General features: G+C 42.0%; 1 protein-coding gene across 2 annotated transcripts; it reads right to left on the bottom strand.

Moving 5' to 3' along the window:
- Positions 1-232: 232 nt before the first annotated feature.
- On the bottom strand, positions 233-20,821 carry COPS8 (COP9 signalosome subunit 8). 2 transcript variants are annotated; one of them, XM_084643124.1, is made up of 9 exons: positions 20,662-20,796; positions 19,709-19,896; positions 18,306-18,376; positions 16,153-16,201; positions 13,559-13,691; positions 8,493-8,600; positions 6,835-6,897; positions 3,972-4,013; positions 233-1,906 (listed from the first exon to the last, which is right to left on the bottom strand). In XM_084643124.1, coding segments are annotated over exons 3-9 (477 nt in total). In that variant the 5' UTR covers positions 18,308-18,376; positions 19,709-19,896; positions 20,662-20,796; the 3' UTR covers positions 233-1,826. The 2 variants fall into 2 exon arrangements, with proteins under 2 accessions (XP_084499250.1, XP_084499249.1); XM_084643123.1 differs by lacking the exon at positions 19,709-19,896 and having other exon boundaries at positions 20,662-20,821.
- Positions 20,822-21,575: the final 754 nt, after the last annotated feature.

Genomic DNA, 21,575 nt, shown 5'->3' on the forward strand with positions numbered 1-21,575 from the left:
CCAACAGCTACTGCTATCTAGAATTCTACCATTCAAGACTTCACCAGTCAGAGCATCCCATGAGTGGGAATATGCACAGGGCACTTTATGCTATGTATAAATCTTCATTAAATAACCGCATAAGCATAATGTACAATATTAACCTTCATACAGCTTTACCATTCAAACTGATCAGCTAGCCATCAGATTTGAACATTTACTCTTTGAAGGAAATGAAATCAGGTACACAAGCTTAGTGTAAACATGTTTTAATATCACTGAAATTATATTTGCATCAATATTTATAGAGATCCAAGACTTGGAAGGGCTTCAAATAAATAATCTTTTGAACGTAAATGGTTACATGTAAAAGGGGGTCTAAAAGCAACAGCGCACAATTTAGAACCCCTTTCCCTCGGACCCAAAACAAAAGAATGTACAGTAGGTAGCACACACTGGGAGAATGTCACTACAGATAACAGGAACCTGCCATCTTCAAGTGACAAGCCACTGAATATGTTGACAACCAAATGAAAGGAGAGAGGAAGGTAAAGGCATGCACTGCCCTTTAAAGCACCACTATGTGCCCCGATTCCATTTTTTTAAACATTAGGATCAGGCAAGGGAATGTAAGTTGTTTCCTTTCCAATTTTGAAGTTCATTTTGAATTCAAGGATTCATACAGCAGTACGGGACGTATGCTACTCGAACTGATGGTGCAGCATACTCCAGCCCATCCTCCATAGATTTCTTTTATTCAAAGGCATCTAATTTTTAAATTCTTTTCCAATGAAAAGAGCAGTCCAGAAAGGTAGAAAGGCAGGCAAAAAACTCCTTCCGGTGAAGCCATCACCAGCCTATGACACAAGTAGATCCAGGCTTTAGAGTAGTATTGAGAATCACGGCATAACTTTCTAACAAGTTACAGGGCAAAATATTGGTCTGAGTGCCCCAAGAGTGGCTGCTTTTAAAAGTTAAGCCTTCCAAAACCAAATGCTTTTTCAGAGCAAGTGAAGTGAACATTTGCCTCCCCCAACTCCCACAGCAACTTTCTGAAATGTATTCTCTAGGTGCCCCAGGTATATTAAAAATATCAGTCTGCGGTAAAAAAAAAAAAAAAAATAAGTACACCAGCCTACAAATAGCTTTCATAGAGCACTCAAAACTAACCCTAGGGAAAATAAGACAACTCAAAAATAGGTAAGCAATGATGGATACAAGAGTAACCAGTTATAAAAATCTCACCATAAATGGAAGGAATCTTGCAGGAAAGTACAGTAACAGTTACTGTAACTTAATGTAACTTATAGTTCACAACCAAATATTTATTGTACTTTGCAAGGCTTCCCCTTTACAGATGCAGGTAGAATAACTTTCCCCTCTTTATACTTAATCCATTTGTGACTGATTTTCCTGGTAAGTATTCCACTGCCAGCAATGGAAGCATCAAAGCCACAAGTACAAAGGACTTAATGATTATGTTTATCTCCTTTGCTGATGGAAACTCTTCTTTCCTTCTGCTTGCTGCTTTGCAATAGACTATATCAGTACAGTTGGAGAGATATGTCTTTTCCCACTGAGAGTCATAAGAGAATAAAACTTAACATGTAATACTGTTGTGTACCTAATGGATAAATATTATTGGAGTTAAGGACTATTTCAACTACTAACTTTGCTTTGGCAAAACACATATAGGAACAAAATATATACTATATATATTTTATCAACATATTCCAGTAGTGGGAGGCTGCAACATTCAACAAACAGGATAAAAAGTAAGTTTTAGATAGTAGAACTGCCAGTACACAGAATTTCCGGGTTCTGTCTTGAACACAGGATTGGGGTCATTAATTTTCAAGAAAAGCCACATAGTCAGTCAATCTGGCCAACTGTTGTTCATTAGGAATTGGTGGAACTGTAGCAGGTTCTATAAAGAACACAAACACACACAGCATTAATAAAATTAAGGAGGCAAACCAAAGCCCAACATCACCCATCCCAGCAACCTTGACATTAAAGAAAAATGCATACTAAATTCCTCAGATTGTTTCCTCATCAGCCCGAGAGTGACTCACACTCCTACTCGCGATCTCCTCATATATTCTTTGTTGTGTTGTGGAGAAGGAATTGCTTATTTGGCCCATAACACACCACAACTGCAACAAAAGTTACGAATAGCTAGGATACATCTATCACTACTTCTAGACCTCTTCATTCCTCAAGAGCTATTGGCATACACTGAAGGACTGCCAAGTTTCCAGCACATCATGTCTGTTTGCGAACTCTGGAAATGACTCCTGCAGCATCTTCACCTACAGTAAAGTTCCTATAGGTCTGCTTGCATTCTGCCTTCCTCTAGAACAGGGGTGGCCAAACTTACTAACCCTCTCAGCCACATACAATAATCTTCAGAAGTTCGAGAGCCAGGCGTGCCAGCTAGGGCGTGGGGCTTCAGCCCTCCAGGGTGCACCAGCTGGGACTTCAGCTGAAGGCTTGAGACCCGTCTTCCCATAGGGCAGAAGCCCCTAGGCCCCACCACCCTGATGCAGGGCAGAAGCCCTGAGCAACCCCCAATCCCAGTCTGGTAGGTGTAGAAGGGAGTAAGGGAGGCGGGGCTCTGTGAGCCACAAACTGTAAAGTGCCGCCTCTGGCTTGTGAGCTGCGGTTTGGCCACCTCTGCTCTAGAAGCAGCAATAATGAGCATGTCTGCTGAGCTTTGTCTCTAAGGTAAAGTGAGACATACCTAATCAAGGCAGGGTGGAAAAAGCACTGGATGGCTGGCAAGAGAAGGCAGCCATAGTACATGTACCAACTCTACAAGAATGCGGAGTTATCTAGTGGTAAGGGTGAAGTGCAGGTTAGAGAGGAGGATAACTGAAAATGGAAGGGAAAATTAAGAGAAACAGAGAATGAAATTTAGGGGTAAGAGAAAAGGAGAGTAGAATGAGAATAAACTGAAGGGACCGTCAAGAATAGAGGCAAGAGATAATTAGGAGGAGAAATGAAAAACAGTGTGAAGAAAGGAAAACAACACAAGGAGTCAAAACTGAGGAAAGGGAAGGAAGAGAAACAATGTGTTATATAGAAGTGATTCCTCCTGTAAGGTCTTCTCTGAGGGAAAGTACACTGGGGAGATATTCACCTAGCCTTTGTATAAAAAAAATGAATCCTCAACCCCAAATATGCAAAGCACCCCACTTCCAGATGGGGGAAAACAGAAGGCTATTGCTTTTTGAAAGCATGTTTTTTTAAATGAGAGACTTCACACTGGCTTGGAAAGACAAACCTCCACTAAATGTAAGTTCACTTGGAATCTATAATACATGTATCAAACCATCAAATCAGATGTATTCTGAATATACTCAGTTGTATCATATGGAGAACAGAGTTTTAGGTGCCAGCATCACCAATGAAAATTGTACAGTTTAATCCATTATGAAGCCTTCAGTTTAATTAAAAAAAATAAAATGAGGAGGAAGAAGCTGGAAGAGTCACTTCAAATTTTTTGTCTAAAGGAAAGTTTAAGATAATACATTCTTTGCATCATACAGAGGCTATAAAGCCATTTAAACACTTGGGACTTGCCTACTTGAGAGGTAACTCTCCTTATGACAATCACAACTGAGATGCTTGAGCTGGATCCTTCTCAATTTAAGAGAGGGGACTGGCAGTTCTCAGAGGGTGTTTCTATTCTGGAACCAGTTCTCTACTTGGTCTGAACTAGCCTGGGTTTTACTGGTTCCTGGGCATGCTACAGTGCTCACCCTCACTCAGACGTCTGTGGGAGAGAAAAGCTGAGGAGGGGGTTAATTTTGCCTGGTCAGTGAGTGATTTGCTGGAGGTTGTGTTTCATTTGACATTGCTGGGAAGGTGATGCTGAGTTAGCTATTTGTTTTGTTTACGTATGTAAAGGGCACATAAGAGTTTCATAAAGGCAAATTGTGTATTTATCTATATTACACTTTTTAAAATAAATCAAAATGAGCAAATACCTGGTAAAGGAATAAATCTGTTAAAGGAAGCTTCCAGTGCCCCTAAAGGAAAAATGCAATGGAAATGTTAAGGGACCCATTCTGCTAAAAATACAGTTCTAATGTAAAAAGAAAAGGAGTACTTGTGGCACCTTAGAGACTAACAAATTTGAGCATAAGCTTTCGTGAGCTACAGCTCACTTCATTGGATGTGATGAAGTGCGCTGTAGCTCACGAAAGCTTATGCTCAAATAAATTTGTTAGTCTCTAAGGTGCCACAAGTCCTCCTTTTCTTTTTGCGAATACAGACTAACACGGCTGCTACTCTGAAACCTGTCATTATGCAAAGTTCTAATGTACTAAGCCAAAATTGTCTAAAACTCTATAATCCATAGGGCTGGTCTTCACTATGGTGAGATCGATGCAGCAGGAAGCGGGACCTGCTAAATTGATGGCAGAGCACGCTCCGGTCAACCTGGTACTCCAGCTCTCTGAGAAGAGTAAGGGAAGTCGACCAGAGAGCGTCTGCTGTCAAAGCAGCACAGTGAAGACACCGGGATAAGTCGACCTAAGCTATGTCGATCCCAGCTGTTATTCATGTAGTTGGAGTAGCGTAACTCAGGTCAGCTTACCCCCGTAGTGAAGACAAGCCCTTAGAAACAAACCTATTACTATTTTCTTTCATGGAAATTTTTATTGTATAGTATAATATCGGTCCATTTAAACTCCTAAGCATAGTGAATGACAGACTGAAAATGACGACTGGCCTCCTGCCGATTTCATTTGTCTCACAATGGAAGTTCAGCCCCACGCAGCACTTTTAGTTATATGCACTAGTTAGCACAGTGTGGGTTGCAAACTGTTTTGCTGTAAACATCATCATATCACAGGGGGAAAAAATGGAGGATACGCCTGTTCAGCTGAGTCAGGTGGTGTGTGTTCAAACCTCAGGTCAGTCAATACACCCAGGACTGTAAGTGAATTTCACCACCTTGTCTGGAACACATTAAATCATTATTTTTTGTTCGGGTGAGCAGGATTTTAATTGTTCAGGAGCCCAAGACAGTAGGACTTTTTCCTAGCTCGTTAAATGTAACAGTACATTTTAGGAGCAAGATATATTCTGGCCGATCTAATCACCTCTCTTCCTTGTTTTTATGGTGCTGTTTAAAACTAGTATTTAAGAAGTTTAGAACAGCACTCTCTGCTCTTTGCAAAATTTTACTCAAGTTTTTACATAAATAGAAATTAATTAGCATTACTTTTGTTAAAGACAAGCATTTCCCAGTGTGCTGTTTGCAAAAACTTGCTTTATCTTTTCAATACCATATCACAATTACGATTTAAAAAAAGTAGTGGAGTGTATAATCTTGTCTCAAAACACGGACACATAAATACATGATCATGCTGAACTACACCGTACCACTGTCTGCCTCCTTACACATTTGAAGGATCTGCACAAAGAGTTTGCTTTCTTTTTTACACCCAGCACTGTTCATACTGAACATAGAATCTACTTTGTGTAAAATGAAGTAAGTATTAACTTTTGGTTAACAGCAACATTTTGTCAGGAACCAGTCCCGTCCCATTGAGTTTAATGTTAATGGGATTTGGATATTAGCAATGGCATGCCATTTATTCACAATATTTTTTGGAAGAGAGACCCCAGTTGCAGGCAGGTTTGCTAGGCTGCAGCCAGGAAGGGAGATGCTGGGATGGGTCTTTCCTAGCTACAGCCCTGCAAACGTTCCTGCAGCCTGTGCTCAGTACATCCCAGTGCTTCCTTCTGGGGCTGCAGCCCTGCAAACCTGCCTGTGCACCTGGACCGCACAGGAGGGGGAGATGCTGCAGGCTGGGTGGGGAGGCTATGTGCAGAGCAGTAGCTAAAACTTGGATACTAGAGCTGCACAGTACCTCATCCTGTGCTCTCAGCATTGTACCCTGCCTGGGGGCTGCACCCAAGGAAGGAAGGGTTTCAGAGTAGCAGCCGTTAGTCTGTATTCGCAAAAAGAAAAGGAGTACTTGTGGCACCTTAGAGACTAACCAATTTATTTGAGCATATTCCAAGCTGACACCAACTTTCATGTCCTCCTTCAGCATTTCGAACCATCCTTTTCCAGGTCTTCCTTGTCATCTTTGTCCCACAATTACTAGCTCTTGCCCTCCCTGTCCAATGTAACCCACATCATCCCACAGGACTCGGCCATCTAAGTCGATACTCCCTCAGCTTTTTCATAATGGAGACTTTCTGCCTCCCAGCTTGTACCATTTCATTACGTAACGTACCAGCTCTGGTCTTACCCAAGTGTTCCCCTGATCATTCTCATTTCAGCAGCATGAAGCAGAAGTAGTTCTCTCGCCCTTACTGGCCAGAATTCCGACCCATACACCGTGGCTGGCCTAATCATGATCTTACACACTTTGCTCTGTAGTTTACTTGGCATACTCTTATTGCAGAGAATTCCCATCAACTCTCTTCATTTATACCAAACACTATTCAAGTCACATTCTCTGAATGGCTCAACATTGAACCGAGGTACTTCAACTGTCGCACATACTAACTAATTTTACTGGCTTCTTGTTGTCCCTCTCAATTAAGTACTGCACGTGTTCCATCTTTTGTTGGCTGATCTGTATACCATTTTCTTACAATGCAGCCCTAGGTCTCTTTCCAGTTAGTATTTATCTTTACGGAACAGCATAATGTCATTGGCAAAAAATAAGCTCTGTGAAGCCGCTCCCCTAATCTCCTGTGTCAAGATGCCCTTGCTATACAAAACAAACTCAAATTATATTAGGCATAATTTTAATTACACTAAAGGATACAATACTAGAAATATCAAGCCAGATCCAAAATGCATCATGGAATAACAGCTCCACCTACCTGGCTTTTTAGGCATTACCATACGAGTTGTTGAGTCTGCTTGCCATCCTTGTTCTAACACACCTGAAAATGCATTTTAAAAATTCATAAGAACGAAACAATTACTATTATTACAATTTATTATATGTATTACCATAGCACCTATGAGCCTCAGCCATGGACCAGCACCCCATTTGCTAGGCGCTGTATAAACACAACACAGACATGGTCCCTCCCCTGAAGAGCTTACAATCTAAACAGACAATACAGAGACAGTGTGAGGGAAAGGGTAGGAACATGGGAACAAAGTGATGACAGCAAATGTCATGTTAGATCCACTTTTTGGGGGGGGTTGGGGAGGGGGAAGATGCTAGGTTTATTTAGGCGGTGATCAGCTAAAGGGAAACAGGTAGGCAGGTTGAAGGGAAAGGGGTGAGGGAGAAATGATATCCTGTGTGTTTGACTCCAGTATCAAATAATCCAAAGTTCCCACTCACTGGAAAATGTCTGAATACACTTTTACTCTGCAATCCAACTTTTTAAAGATTTATTTCTCAGAAGAGCTTATGACAAGATGCACTGCTGGAGACATTTAGTTGTACAAATGCATGACCTTTGTAGAAGTGATAGTATCCTGAGACTTATTCAGTCAGGCCTGATGCAAAGCTTTACTTTCATTTCTTGTCCTGCAGCGTGGGCTTCTCGCACTCTTACGAAAAATGGAATTCCTCCGCTATTTCAAAGGAGGAAGGTTTATTGTGGATCCTAACCTAGTAAATGGTGGTAATTGGAGAACTCAAATACATTTCCCATCCTAAAAATTAAGGAATTTGCTTTTACTGTTTCCCTTCTCAGTAATCATCTGCTTTCATAATAATCTCAACCTTACGTATATTTTTGGATCCTCCCCCCCACTTTATTTTGCTTTACCCCTCTACTCCCCATCCCTTTGCCTTAAAAGGAGTTACAAGAGCAGCAGCGGCAGAAGTGGGACCTCATTGAGCAGAGAACTGAGCAGGGTGAAACCTACTCCACATGATGTACTTCACATGTTACAGATATTCCTAGATTATTAAAATGGAAATTTTTTTGAAATGTTATTTAATGTATACGTTTATGTTTTAATTTTACTTTATTTTAATCTGACAAGATGAGTGAAATACAGACTAGGAAATGTCACTATGGTTTCTAACCAGTATCACTTTCCGATTCTCTGGTACAAGCAGTTGTTGGCAATATTCACATTGTAACACTGCTTTGAAATATTTAAATTCCAAGAACAGATTTACATTAATGGAAATCCTATTACTTAGGTTTTGTAAAGGTTTTCTTTTACAGACAAGACTTCAGACCCAAGCTGTCGAACAGCACTCCATTAAAAATCAGGAACGTACAAGAATCCATTATTAAAATTTCATAAAGGTCAACTTTATCTCCAGTTTTCCTTCAATTTATTTGAAACATTTTCACCAAAATCTGTTAGGCCTACAATGATGAATTTTCTAAATACAGAGGGCCCTCTGACCTTTTCTTGACTTTGGTGTAAGGAAGGGAAAGTGTTCTTAAACCCCTTTTATTTTATAATGGGATTCTTTAGTTGGTCAATTTAATTCTGGTCTCAGCCTCAAAACAAAATTGTCTGTTCAAAGATAATCTAGAAAGTAAAACAGTAAGCTTACCTTTCACAGCTTCTTCTACAGGAAGTCCAACAAAGGCTGAAAAATCATCTGCAATTATTGAGGTATATGCCTGAGAAACCAGTCCAAAAGCTCGTCTCCTAGTTGCATCTATTAAGGGGAACACATTTTTAAAAGATACAATTGTCTCAGTCTTCAAAACACACAGCAAGTCTGAAAATGCTTTGTGTTTCCTCACATAACAGTGGAGAGCCACATTTCTGCAAATCTTGTGCTTAATACTAATAGTTTATATTTACACAGTATGTTCCATTGAGTGCAAGCTTAAAAGAGGCTTTGTAAATATTAGTGGAGCTTCAACACACCTGAGGCAAGCAGTAAGTATCATGACTTACAGATAGAGACATTGAGGCAAAGAGATTAAAAGAACTTGCCCAAGTCTGTGGTAGAGCTAGGAACAGAACCTAGATCACCTAACTCCCAACCCTGTGCCTTAACAGTTAACATTTAAGCACAAAGGGCATGAGGTACAGTCTAGTCACTTTGCTCTTGAACCCAGGACTAGGCTCATTCAGAATGACAGGATCTGGATAACATGTTCTGAAAATCATCTTAGTATTTTAAAACATTTTGGTGCAACTCCAGAAAGTGCTAAAATGCTTCCAATTTTACTGTAAGTAAAACTGAAATGTTCATAGCTAATTAGCTATACAATTTTATTTCTGCAAAATTCTAAAAAGTCAATTACTAATTTCAGTTTAAATATAATTATTCAATAATTAAAAATAAATAATAAATGTTTAAATAAATGACAGATTCATGTCTTAAATGATGCTTTAATCCCAATATGGCTCCAAAGTAACACTACATCAAATTGTTTCCTTATTAGCCCAAAGAATGAACTGGAATTCATGTTTTGAGAGGGGATAGTGAAATAGCCGGCAAAAAAATATTTTCAGACTCTAGTGCCCTCTTGCAGTGAAAAGCTATTAGTACATTAGTGTTAAACAAGATGTTACCACTCAGAAACATCTGCACTAAGTGTCTTTAATTTTCAAAAAAGAAAAAAAGTAGAATCTTTGCCCATAACTGCTTACGTTAGGCAAACTCCAAATAAGATTCCTTAAAATCCTGCTAGCTGCAAGACTAATTTTAAAGGGACATTGTCAAGCTTGTGGAATCCAATAAGAGGGACTTATTTTGAAAGGTGTGTCATATCAGAAGCTTGATCATCAGCATTCCAGATATGCAATTAAAACTAGACTATAATGTGAAAGCAAAAGAGGCCCATCATTCTATTTATGGTACATCACGGTGTTTATTAGAAGAAATCATTTAAATCTAATGTTGAAACTGATGTGTTCCTGTAAAGGTTTTATATTGGAGCTTCATATTTGAAATCCGTCAGTTAAGATCTCTGAAGGCTATGGGACAATCTTCAAGGTTGATTTTTATTCTTAACAAGTTGGAAATATCCCTTCAACACAATGTGGTTGTGATACCCTCTGTATAAATTTCAATTATTCAGTTAGATCACGGGTGGCCAACCTGTGGCTCCAGATCCACATGCGACTCTTCAGAAGTCAATGTGCGGCTCCTTGCATAGGCACCAACTCCAGGGCTGGAGCTACAGCCGACAACTTTCCAGTGTGCCTGGGGGGGTGTGTGTGCACGCGCTCACAGCTCAACCCCTGACTCTGCCACAGGCCCTGCCCCTACTTCACCCCTTCCCCCAAGGCCCCCCCACTCCTTTCTGCCCCCGTCCCTGAGCCTACTATACCCTCGCTCCTCCCCCTCCCCCCAGAGCCTCCTGCATGCCGCAGGAGGCATGGGGAAGGAGGGAGAGGTGCTGATCAGCAGGGCTGCTGGCAGGTGCAGAGGAGCTGATGGGGGGCTGCTGACATATTACTGTGGCTCTTTGGCAATGTACCTAGGTAAATTCTGGTTTCAGAGTAACAGCCGTGTTAGTCTGTATTCGCAAAAAGAAAAGGAGGACTTGTGGCACCTTAGAGACTAACCAATTTATTTGAGCATAAGCTTTCGTGAGCTACAGCTCACTTCATCGGATGCATACTGTGGAAACTGCAGAAGACATTATATACACAGAGACCATGAAACAATACCTCCTCCCACCCCACTGTCCTGCTGGTAATAGCTTATCCAAAGTGACCACTCTCCTTACAATGTGTATGAAAATCAAGGTGGGCCATTTCCAGCACAAATCCAGGTTTTCTCACCCCCCCACCCCCATACACACACAAACTCACTCTCCTGCTGGTAATAGCTCATCCAAACTGACCACTCTCCTTACAATGTGTATGATTATCAAGGTGGGCCATTTCCAGCATAAATCCAAGTTTAACCAGTTATAACATTCACAAACCAGTCGGAGAACACTTCAATCTCTCTGGTCACGCAATTACAGACATGAAGGTCGCTATCTTACAACAAAAAAACTTCAAATCCAGACTCCAGTGAGAAACTGCTGAATTGGAATTCATTTGCAAATTGGATACTATTAATTCAGGCTTAAATAGATACTGGGAGTGTCTAAGTCATTATGCAAGGTAGCCTATTTCCCCTTGTTTTTTCCTCCCCCCCCCAGACGTTCTGGTTAAACTTGGATTTATGCTGGAAATGGCCCACCTTGATAATCATACACATTGTAAGGAGAGTGGTCAGTTTGGATGAGCTATTACCAGCAGGAGAGCGAGTTTGTGGGGGGGGGGGGGGGGCTGGATTTGTGCTGGAAATGGCCCACCTTGATCATCATGCACATTGTAGGGAGAGTGGTCACTTTGGATGAGCTATTACCAGCAGGAGAGTGAGTTTGTGTGTGGGTTTGTTTTTTTTTGGGGGGGGGGGGGGGGTGAGAAAACCTGGGTTTGTGCTGGAAATGGCCCACCTTGATTTTCATACACATTGTAAGGAGAGGTTTCAGAGTAACAGCCATGTTAGTCTGTATTCGCTAAAAGAAAAGGAATACTTGTGGCACCTTAGAGACTAACCAATTTATTAGAGCATAAGCTTTCGTGAGCTACAGCTCACTTCAGCTGTAGCTCATGAAAGCTTATGCTCTAATAAATTGGTTAGTCTCTAAGGTGCCACAAGTACTCCTTTTCTTATTGTAAGGAGAGTGGTCACTTTAGATAAGCTATTACCAGCAGGAGAGTGGGGTGGGAGGAGGTATTGTTTCATGGTCTCTGTGTATATAATGTCCTCTGCAGTTTCCACGGTATGCATCCGATGAAGTGAGCTGTAGCTCACGAAAGCTTATGCTCAAATAAATTGGTTAGTCTCTAAGGTGCCACAAGTCCTCCTTTTCTTTTCAGGTAAATTCTGGCTCCTTTGGCCACCCCCGAGTGAGAGGGATATTCAAGAAGTAATAAGAAAAGGAGTACTTGTGGCATCTTGGAGACTAACACATTTTGAGATTTTTTGAAACAGAAGCACAGATTTTAAAAGGAAATTTTTTTTCCCTTGGGCTGCTGGAAAGCAGGTTTTAAGCTGAAAGCAGTTAAGAGGTTTTTTTGTGTCTGCTTGGGGGCCAGAGCAGAGACAAAACGGAATTGTCTTTTGTGAGCCGGAGTTTTCTCTACCTAAAGGCAGGGTACTTAACCTCCTGCAGGGAAATTCACAGGTCTTCATAGACCTGAAGAAGGTTTTTTTTTTTTTTTTAACCTGAGAGCAACTAGAGGGGTTTTCTGTCTATTTGCCTGGAAACAAAGGGTTCTCTCTGTCTATGTGTTGCTTTTGCCGGGACCAGAGCAGGAATGCAGGTCAGAACTCCTGTAAAGGGCTAATAAGCAATCTAGTTAGATATGCGTTAGATTCTGTTTTGTTTAAATGGCTGATAAAATAAGTTGTGCTGAATGGAATGTATATTCCTGTTTTTGTGTCTTTTTGCAACCTAAGGTTTTTCCTAGAGGGAGTCTCTATGTTTTGAATCTAATTACCCTGTAAGGTATTTACCATTCTGATTTTACAGAGGTGATTCATTTACTTTCTTCTATTAAAATTCTTCTTTTAAGAACCGGATTACTTTTTCATTGTTCTTAAGATCCAAGGGTTTGGGTCTGTGTTCACCTATGCAAATTGGTGAGGATTTTTATCAAGCCTTCCCCAGGAAAGGGGATGTAGGGTTTGGGAGGATTTTGGGGGGAAAAACGTCTCCAAGAGGGCTCTTTCCGTTATATATTTGTTAGACACTTGGTAGTGGCAGCAATAAATCCAGGGGCAAAACGTAAAATAGTTTGTACCTTGGGGAAGTTTTAACCTAAGCCGGTAAAAATAAGCTTGGGGGTTTTTCATGCAGGTCTCTAAGGTGCCACAAGTACTCCTTTTCTTTTTGGGAATACAGACTAACACGGCTGCTACTCTGAAACCTGTCAAGAATAGTATATTCCCAAAACAATGAAGCCCACAGACTTATTGAATCTTGAACATTTTGAAGACATTTCTTTCCACAAGTGAGTTATTTATGAAACCAGTAGCTTTTGTACACTCAAAATATTTTATTCATCTGTTTACAGTACTAATTAATATTTCATTTGTAAACAAAATTTGGCCCAGCACTGCAATGAGTTCTACATGAGCAAAGGTTTTACTTGCACAGCACACACTGCAGGATCAGGGCCTAATTTTGTTTTCAAATGAAATTTTAAATCAGTAGTATAAACAGATTGATAGACTATTTTGAGAGTACAAAACATATTGGTTTCATAAATAACTTATATGGGTAAAGAAATTTCTTCAAAATGTTCAAGATTCAGATTTTTCAATATTTACTGCTCTACTTAAACAAAAACAAAAACACCTGGGTATTTGCTCAGTTACTCCAGAAAGCATATTTCTATTTATCAAGAACTGTCAAAGTGCTTGGCTGAATGTCCTTGCGCCAAGGAATACACAATCTAAGCAAAATTGTTCTGACAGCAAATTAGCATACACTAAAAATCCAAGCCAAAATACAACCTCCTAGAACTGCACAGTGAGTCTTGAGCAAGGGTTAATGGTAGCATATAGTCCGATATGGCCAACAAAACAAATTCAAATTAAACTTCTCTGCCCTTAATCTGTGTTTAAAAAATTAACAAGTATTTTTGTACCTCTAAGTGCTTCCATGATTGGCTGAATAGTCTCAGACCACTGATGTGCGCCGATTGTTGTGTAGATTCCTGGAAAGTCTCTCTGCCAAATTCTTTGTCCTACTGACCAAATTCCACCAAGTTCAGAATTTGCCTACAGTGACAAAGCAACCAAGCAATCAAAACAGAACATATGTATTATTCTCTGCCATGACCACTCCACTACTAATTGCATTTTGCTGGAAGTATATTTTTTCCCTCTCTGAATAAGTAGGCATCACAACAACAATTAGAATGAAATACCACAATAATCCTGATATTAAGAGTCAGACAGTATGGTACCACATATGTCACTGATACCGGTATAAGAGTGATGATCCAGTTCAAACAATTCCAATTTTTTTTTTTACACTGACAAAGCAGGTAACGCTTCAAAAGACAAGCACCACACAGTAAAGTGTGTTATTTGCTTATTCCATCTTTCTACACCCCCGTCACCATCCAAAAAATGTGGTGCAGAAGGGAGCAAGAAACACACACATCACAATTATACCACACTTTTTAAAAGTGGACTAATTTTGGATGATTAAGGGTACAAACAGATAAATATGCTAACAAATATAGACAGAAAGCAATCAGGTGGACAAGTTAGAAACCAGCTGTATAAATACAAGAAGCAATTAATAGAGATTCTTCTACGTAGCCAAGAAAGTGGATCTTGCTAACTAGTCTCCAGAGCAACATGTCACTAATAATTACATATTAGAATAGAAATAGGCAGCAGTCTGGGTGATAAGAAGAGGAAAGACCTCCAGCATGAAAGGTGAATCTGATTCTCATTCCTGTTGGACAGGTCAATTCTGTTTCAAACCACAAAAGGGCATGAGGATCATGGAAATCACCTCCCATGAGTTTTGTCAGAGGATGCAAAAGCTGCTGTGACAATTACTGTTAATGAGGAGTTACTAAGTGTGGCAAGATATGTCGCAAGTGTGATACAAAAAAAGGTTTGACCCAGCAATATTACTGAGACCACTAGTTGACTTTTATTATCAAATGGCTAAGCCTGATTGACCTTTCCTTCACTACTAGGAAATTGGTTTTCAGAGGTATCTAAGGATTTATTACCCAGTCTCAGACCTCAAGGACTTCTTGGCAGAGGACTGCAGTGCTGCTTCCTCCCTATTTCCTCATGTAAAGCTTTCTGTCCCCAACTGTCTCTTTAGAAACCCAAATCCTAAAGAAAAATCCTACAAACAGGCAAGCATTTTTGGTATTAGAGACCTGACTTCTCAAAAGGTGGTTCTAATTCAAGCAGGGCATTACAGTAAACCTACACTATGGATTCAGTGTGGCAGCCGTGTTAGTCTGAATCCGCAAAAAGAACAGGAGTGCTTGTGGCACCCTAGAGGTGAACACCTTCTCTGTGTGTGTGTGTATATATATTATATATATATATCTCTATATCTTACTGTATGTTCCATTCTATGCCTCCGAGGAAGTTGGCTGTCGCCCACGAAAGCTTATGCTCTAATAAATTTGTTAGTCTCTAGGGTGCCACAAGTACTCCTGTTCTTGTTATGGATTCAGTAGTTCAACACAAAGCTTTCAGTATTCACTTGTAATCTGTAAACCCAGCCACTGGAATTCATTAAATCATACTTTGGAATGATGGATTAGTCTGGCTTGTGGCCACATATCTCAGATATCTTGGAGAGTGCCTCATATGGAAGCATTCTATTGTTTCTGGTAGTTAGACATCACTGTAGCTATGAGACGCAAAATGTGGAGTCTGGTTCCTGCTATACCTGCTGGCTCTTTTATTTTCAGTCCTCTATCCATTATACCAAGAGGTGCAAGGAGGAAGAAAAAAAGCTTTCTTCTGAGATGCGTCTTTTAGGATTCTACTGCATTCCAGTGTATCATAGGGAGAATAGTAATTTACACTGAACACTGTAGTGTCTCCTAAAGCCCAAGTGGAGAGTCAGACAGAACCTTCTGAAATTCATGCCAATAAGGGGATACATTCACATGTAAATATAACTATAAATAAGATCCAGTGACGTTATCAGCCTCCTCTTTCCAACAGTGACAGAAGTGTTCCCAGACACCATTTTGACCTTTTGAAAAGTTGGTTGAGATTGTGAATCAACTGCAGGATGTATCTGCCTGACTTTTGGTATCTGGAAGTACTCAGAATGGGTCCTTTGCCTTCTTTCTGCTGATGGCCATTTTTGTCGTGAGGAACTAGGTTTCCAGCAACAACTATTGCTGATTTGCTGAACTCCAATGTATTTTGAGGAGGTGGCCTGAAAGGCTCATTATTTTGGTAGCAAAAGAGACAGAATAAGAGAGCATTTTGCAGGAGCAGACAGATGCAGATGATACCTATCAGTAAAGGGAACAGGCTGGCATGCCTGGTCAGTGCCATCTGCTGGCAAAGTGGTTGAAGAGCTCAAAACTTTGAACCTGGGCCAGTCATCAACCACATAGCTCCGACTAAAAGTGAAGATTTATTTTAAATGCCACATATTGGAAAAACCCTTATCTCTAAACATGTAGAATAGAGCACAGTACCATCTCCAGTCTTAAACTGTACTGAAGGGAGTACTTACAGATTTAATAGCAGGAGGAATTCTTTTCCAAAGATATCGTGCATTATTCCTAATAAACAAAATAAAGATCAGTTAAAAATATTTTTAACAATTATATTCATCAGATAATTACTGCTAGAAACCTACGAAAAGACAGTGATATTAAAGATGTCTTCTGATGTAAGTGCTACACTTAATGGGCTGAACAAATCAAGCATTTAATAGCATCACACACTGATTTATGCTATACACGTCATCTTAATACTTAAAAATCTGCAGTAAAATGGCTTTATATCAAGGGAGATACAAAAATTCAACTATGCAAGTAATTTTGAAATAGATGCAATAAGAGGACATATTGCAAGCCTGTGTTCAGAACGTCGTGACATTGAAGTTTAATGAAAACATTCCCCTGCAATATTGTGAACACAAACAGCAGCACGTGATAACACCAAAGAGAAACTGAAGTCTATGTTCATTATTCAGCCTAGTGAAATGCAAGTAGCAAGAAGTAAATAAGAGGTAAAATGCTCAGCCTAAATAATCCAAGATGCTATTTAGTAATATAGGAAAAGGTTGTTCCTTATCTTTAGAGTGCCCACTTAAAACTGACAAGCCCGTTAACGGGAAAGTTTTTGCCGATCCCTCCTCTCCTATGAGCAGCCAAAATACCAATATCACCATTTAGCCACATAGTAAACACAATGGCTGGATATTTCTTTACTTCCATTGCAAGTAAAGAGAAATATTGCGATTTCTGATATCACTCTGTGGTATCCATGGGTAGATACTGACTTCTTAAAACGCTAAAAACTGCATATGTGACCCATGCTTTCAGAAGCCTGAAAGCAGAATTATTCCTGATAGTTCTTATACACCCTCAAGAACAATGCATATCAATATAGTGACACAGCATATGCACATACTGTAAGGCTGAGAAGCAAAGACTTCTGGATTTTATCTATATTGTGGCTCATTTGAAAAAGCTTACAGGATTTTACAGCAGCAGTAAGAAAGTGTTAAATATGATTGAAATGTAACCAATCTCAATAGGTCCAATCTCAATATGGTCTTTTAAATTTCAGACTACGATTAAGCAATTTACCTGGTGTTTACCAGATTGAGACTTGAATTAGGGAGAGCTGGTTGGCATTACAGACAAGATTAAAAGTAACTGATGATTGTTTTGATGCCCAATCAGAAGAACTAGTTAGAGGTTTTCAGATTCTATGATTGTCTACCAGTTGCAATACAGCTTTGCAGTCTGTGGGGGAATCTCATTTGCTTCAATGGCCTCTAATATTTAGGTAGCCAATAGTGGCCAAAAATGTTTTTTCCATCCAGGGTTGTCTAGAACAGTGCTTCTCAAGCTATCCGATGTGGGGGACCGGCAATTTTTTTTCCCAGTGTGTGCACAGACTGGCAGCTGATGGCTCGTGGACCGGCACCAGTCCACGGACCACCACTTTGAGTAGCGCTGGTCTAGAAGGTTGAGACCTTTTCTTCATTACGTGGACCGTGCCAGTTTCCCACCGTCATCTCCAGAACAGATCACAGTATTCACACTACATTGGGCTACGCTGGAAGACTATTTGGAAGCTTCAGCTAGTGCTGAATACAGTCTCTCCCAGAAGGAGGTAAATTACAAGCTGTGCTTCCTGATCTGCACCAGCTGGCAAAGTAACTGGATTGGGTAATGTCTGCTTGAAAAACTGACACTCTCCTTGCATGAAACCATGGCTATGGTACTTGAGAAGATAAGCCCCCTGGTTTAATTGCAAAGAATATGAAGACAAGATATTTCAGCAGAGATGTGGCCACTGACTCTGGAAAGCTACCAGCCATGAGCCACCAGAGCTGAGTAAGCTGAACACTGTAAGACCCATCTGTTTTCCCAGGCTTTCAAGAAGGGGCAGGTGAGAGAAGAAAAAAAAAACTTTACAGGGAAATAGCATTTATTATTCTTGACAAGCTGGAAAGGAAGAAGAGAATCATAAGATCATTAGTTTATCTGTACATTTGCTGCTGTTTTCACATACTTGTGCCCAGTGCACTGGATAATTAACACACAACAGTTTTTAAACAGTTCTGTCAAGTTTAGGTCAAGTTCTAATTATGATACTGAATTCCTGTACATATTTTAAATTTTTAGGATGACAGTAACAGCTACTTACATGTCATTGTGCAGCAGGTATAGCGCTAGAAGCTGACCATAAACTGGGGGTGTTGCAATTCCTCCAGGGGCCTTAAAAAACAAATCCAACTCACTTAATTGGATTATACATCTTAAACAGTTAAGAAGGGAAATTGAAGTAATTTTTTTACTAAATATCTCTGATTCCAACAGGAGAGAATCCATAATTTAACATTTCACATAAGATTAGCTAGTTTCCACATCAGAGCGCGCGCACATCTGTTCACAGCCAGTTTGGCTTTGTTATAAATTATATAAAAGATTACATCAATATTAAGGTCAAAATTTTAATTCCAACAAGTCAGAAACCTTAATCCTGTTCCCCAGCATGGGTATATTACAATAAGGTCTTTCGTTACATGAGCATCAATTAGAACACTGACATTAGCAGCAGCCACTATACTTCAGGATCCAGACAGTTCCCACCCAAGCCCCATCTCCAGGTGTTCATTCATGACATTCCAAGTCCTTTAGTTTCTAGGCAGAACTTTACTATACTTGGTCTCTGCATGAAAGTTTTGTTTCTTTTTAAACAAAGGCTAAGCAAAATTCCTTTGGCCATTTTGGAGATGAATGTACATTCCCGCCCCCCGATTACCAACTGAGAACAAGAACATAAAAACAGCCATACTGAATCAGACCAAAGGTCCATCTAGCCCAGTAGCCTATCTTCCAACAGTGGCCAATGCCAGGTGCCTCAGAGGGAATGAACAGAACAGGTAAACATCCAGTGATCCATCGCCTGTCACCCATTCCAAGCTTCTGACAAACAGAGGCTCGGGACACCATGCCTACCCATCCTGGCTAATAGCCATTGATGGACTTATCCTCCATGAATTTATCTAGTTCTTTTTTGAACCTTGTTACAGTCTTGGCCTTCACAACATCCTCTGGCAAGGAGTTCCAGAGGCTGACTGTGCATTGTGTGACAAATACTTCCTTTTATTTGTTTTAAACCTGCTGCCTATTAATTTCATTTGGTGACCCCACTTCTTGTGTTATGAAGAGAAAATAACACTTCCTTATTTACTGACTCCACACCAGTCAAGCTTTGCAACTTCAAACTTGACACGTACTATATAAGCAGCATACACTCTGCTGAGTTTGAAAAAAAGAAAAAGGTTTTAAAACAAAGTTACAAATTTGAAAATATAGAACTCATTACACATGAAAATTCTGTTAGACTTTCAGTTGTGCTGTGCATATAAGGACAATGCAGCAAGCACATGTACGCAGATAGTTGCACAGCTACTTGATTTGGTTAAAGGGCTTTAACAAACTCATCTACTGAAATACACTGAGACTGAGAACTAGTTGCAGTGTTCTGCTCAAAGTGCAGGAGGAAAGTGGTATGTCCCTAGATCTGATGCTGGGATAACTTACAGCTGCCTTGAGGTTCCTCTAAAATTTATGCTGGCTTGTAACAGCTCCCAAGAGCTCACTAAGCTCCAGCAACTCCCTGCTCCCAACATCAGGGACCTTGGAGGAGATGCCACAGAGCTTTCTCAAGGTGCAGTAGAACTAAGTTGGCCAGCCTTCTCCAGCGTCCACTGCTGCTATTCAGAAGGTTACTGTGCAGAAGTGAAATTGACAAGATACTCACATGGTTGCAGACAAGCACAAAACAGGTACTGAGTAGGACCCCAAAAAACAGGCGGGGGGGGGGGGAGGTATATTAGTGGAGACCACTTTGCTGTAGCCAGTGGGCTCTGGGATGTGAGGAAAAAGAAAAGAGAATATTCCTTCTTCTAAGCAGCCAGTTTAGGAGAAAGCTTCAAGTTTATTAGAGGCTTTCTAGCCGAAAGCTACAGAAGATTTCTCCTCTAAGGGCCCAGGTATTAAACCCTGGGAGGAACTAGTATTGTTCGCAGGATTATGGTAATGGAGAGAAGGCCCAGCTGAGGTAGCGCCTAGGATGATGGGGCACCACTGTGGGTGCGCGCACACGCGCGCGTAGCCAGGGACAGTCGGGGCTCTGACAAGGTCCACGCTAAAGAGGCGAGACAGGGGGCACCGGGAGGGAACGGCAGAGAGGGAACGCGAGTCGCGCGAGGTCCCTCAGCGGGCCGGCGGCAGCCCCCGCTCCCCCGAGTCCCAGCGCGGGCAGAAGCGGGCTGAGCGGCTCCGCGGGAGGCGGTGGCCCCCGGGCTGAGCCGCGAGGGCGCGGGGGGGGGGGGTTCACCAGCAGCAGCAGCAGCGCCGACCTCCTCAGGCGGCCACTGGTCACCGTCACCCCGCCGCGCCCTCTTCCCGCCCCTGCGGCCACCGGTCTCTCGCGGCGGCTCCCGCCCCTGCCCCTGCCCGCGTGCGGCGAGCCCCAGCGCCCGCCCCGCTACCTCCAGCTCCTGGGTCTCGCACTGCTCCAGCAGCTTCTTGAAGCTGAAGGAGGTGTCCGCCATCACCGCCACTGGCATCTTCCCCCGCGGCCCCGGCCCCGAGCCGCCCCGCTCCGCTCGGTGCCCGCAGCGGCCCCTCCGCGCGCGCCACCCACCACTTCCGGGCCCGGCTCGGCGGGCTACGCACTTCCGCCCGCTGCCGCGGGCCGGAGCTGCAGCCGCTCTGTCTCGCCCGTCTCGTATGCACTGGAGGACTCGGGGGACTGCTGGGCGGGGCGCGGTGGGAGGTGTTTGGGGACGTTGCTGTGTGGGAGAGGTGTATTATTGGGGGTTTGCTGTGGGGGAGGGGGGTGTTGCAGGAGGGGGATATTGGGGGTTGCTGTGGGGGCTTATTGAGGGTTGCTGTGGGGGAGGGAGATATTGGGGGGTTGCTGTGGGGGAGGGAGATGTTGCAGGAGGGGGATATTGGGGGGTTGCTGTGGGGGGGGATGTTGCAGGAGGGGGATATTGGGGGGTTGCTGTGGGGGAGGGGGATGTTGCAGGGGATATTGGAGGTTGCTGTGGGGCTTATTGGGGGGTTGCTGTGGGGGAGGGGGATATTGGGGTTGCTGTGGGGGGAAAGGGATGTTGCAGGAGGGGGATATTGGGGGTTGCTGTGGGGGAATATTGGGTGGTTGCTGTGGGGGGAAGGGGATGTTGCGGGGGGATATTGGGGGTTGCTGTGGGGGGAGGAGGATGTTGAAGGGATTGGGGGAGGCCGGGTGGTGGGGGTACTGTGGGGGAGGGGCAGAAGGGATGTTTTGGTGGAAGGATACAATGCTATACTTAGACAATCCCAGCATTTCACAAACATATTTAACACTAAAGTCTCTAGCACCCAGATCTCCATTTTTCTATACTGAAAAACTCAATAT

Source organism: Lepidochelys olivacea, assembly GCF_965140295.1.
Source record: "Lepidochelys olivacea isolate rLepOli2 genome assembly, chromosome: 11".
Classification (NCBI taxonomy): domain Eukaryota; kingdom Metazoa; phylum Chordata; order Testudines; family Cheloniidae; genus Lepidochelys; species Lepidochelys olivacea.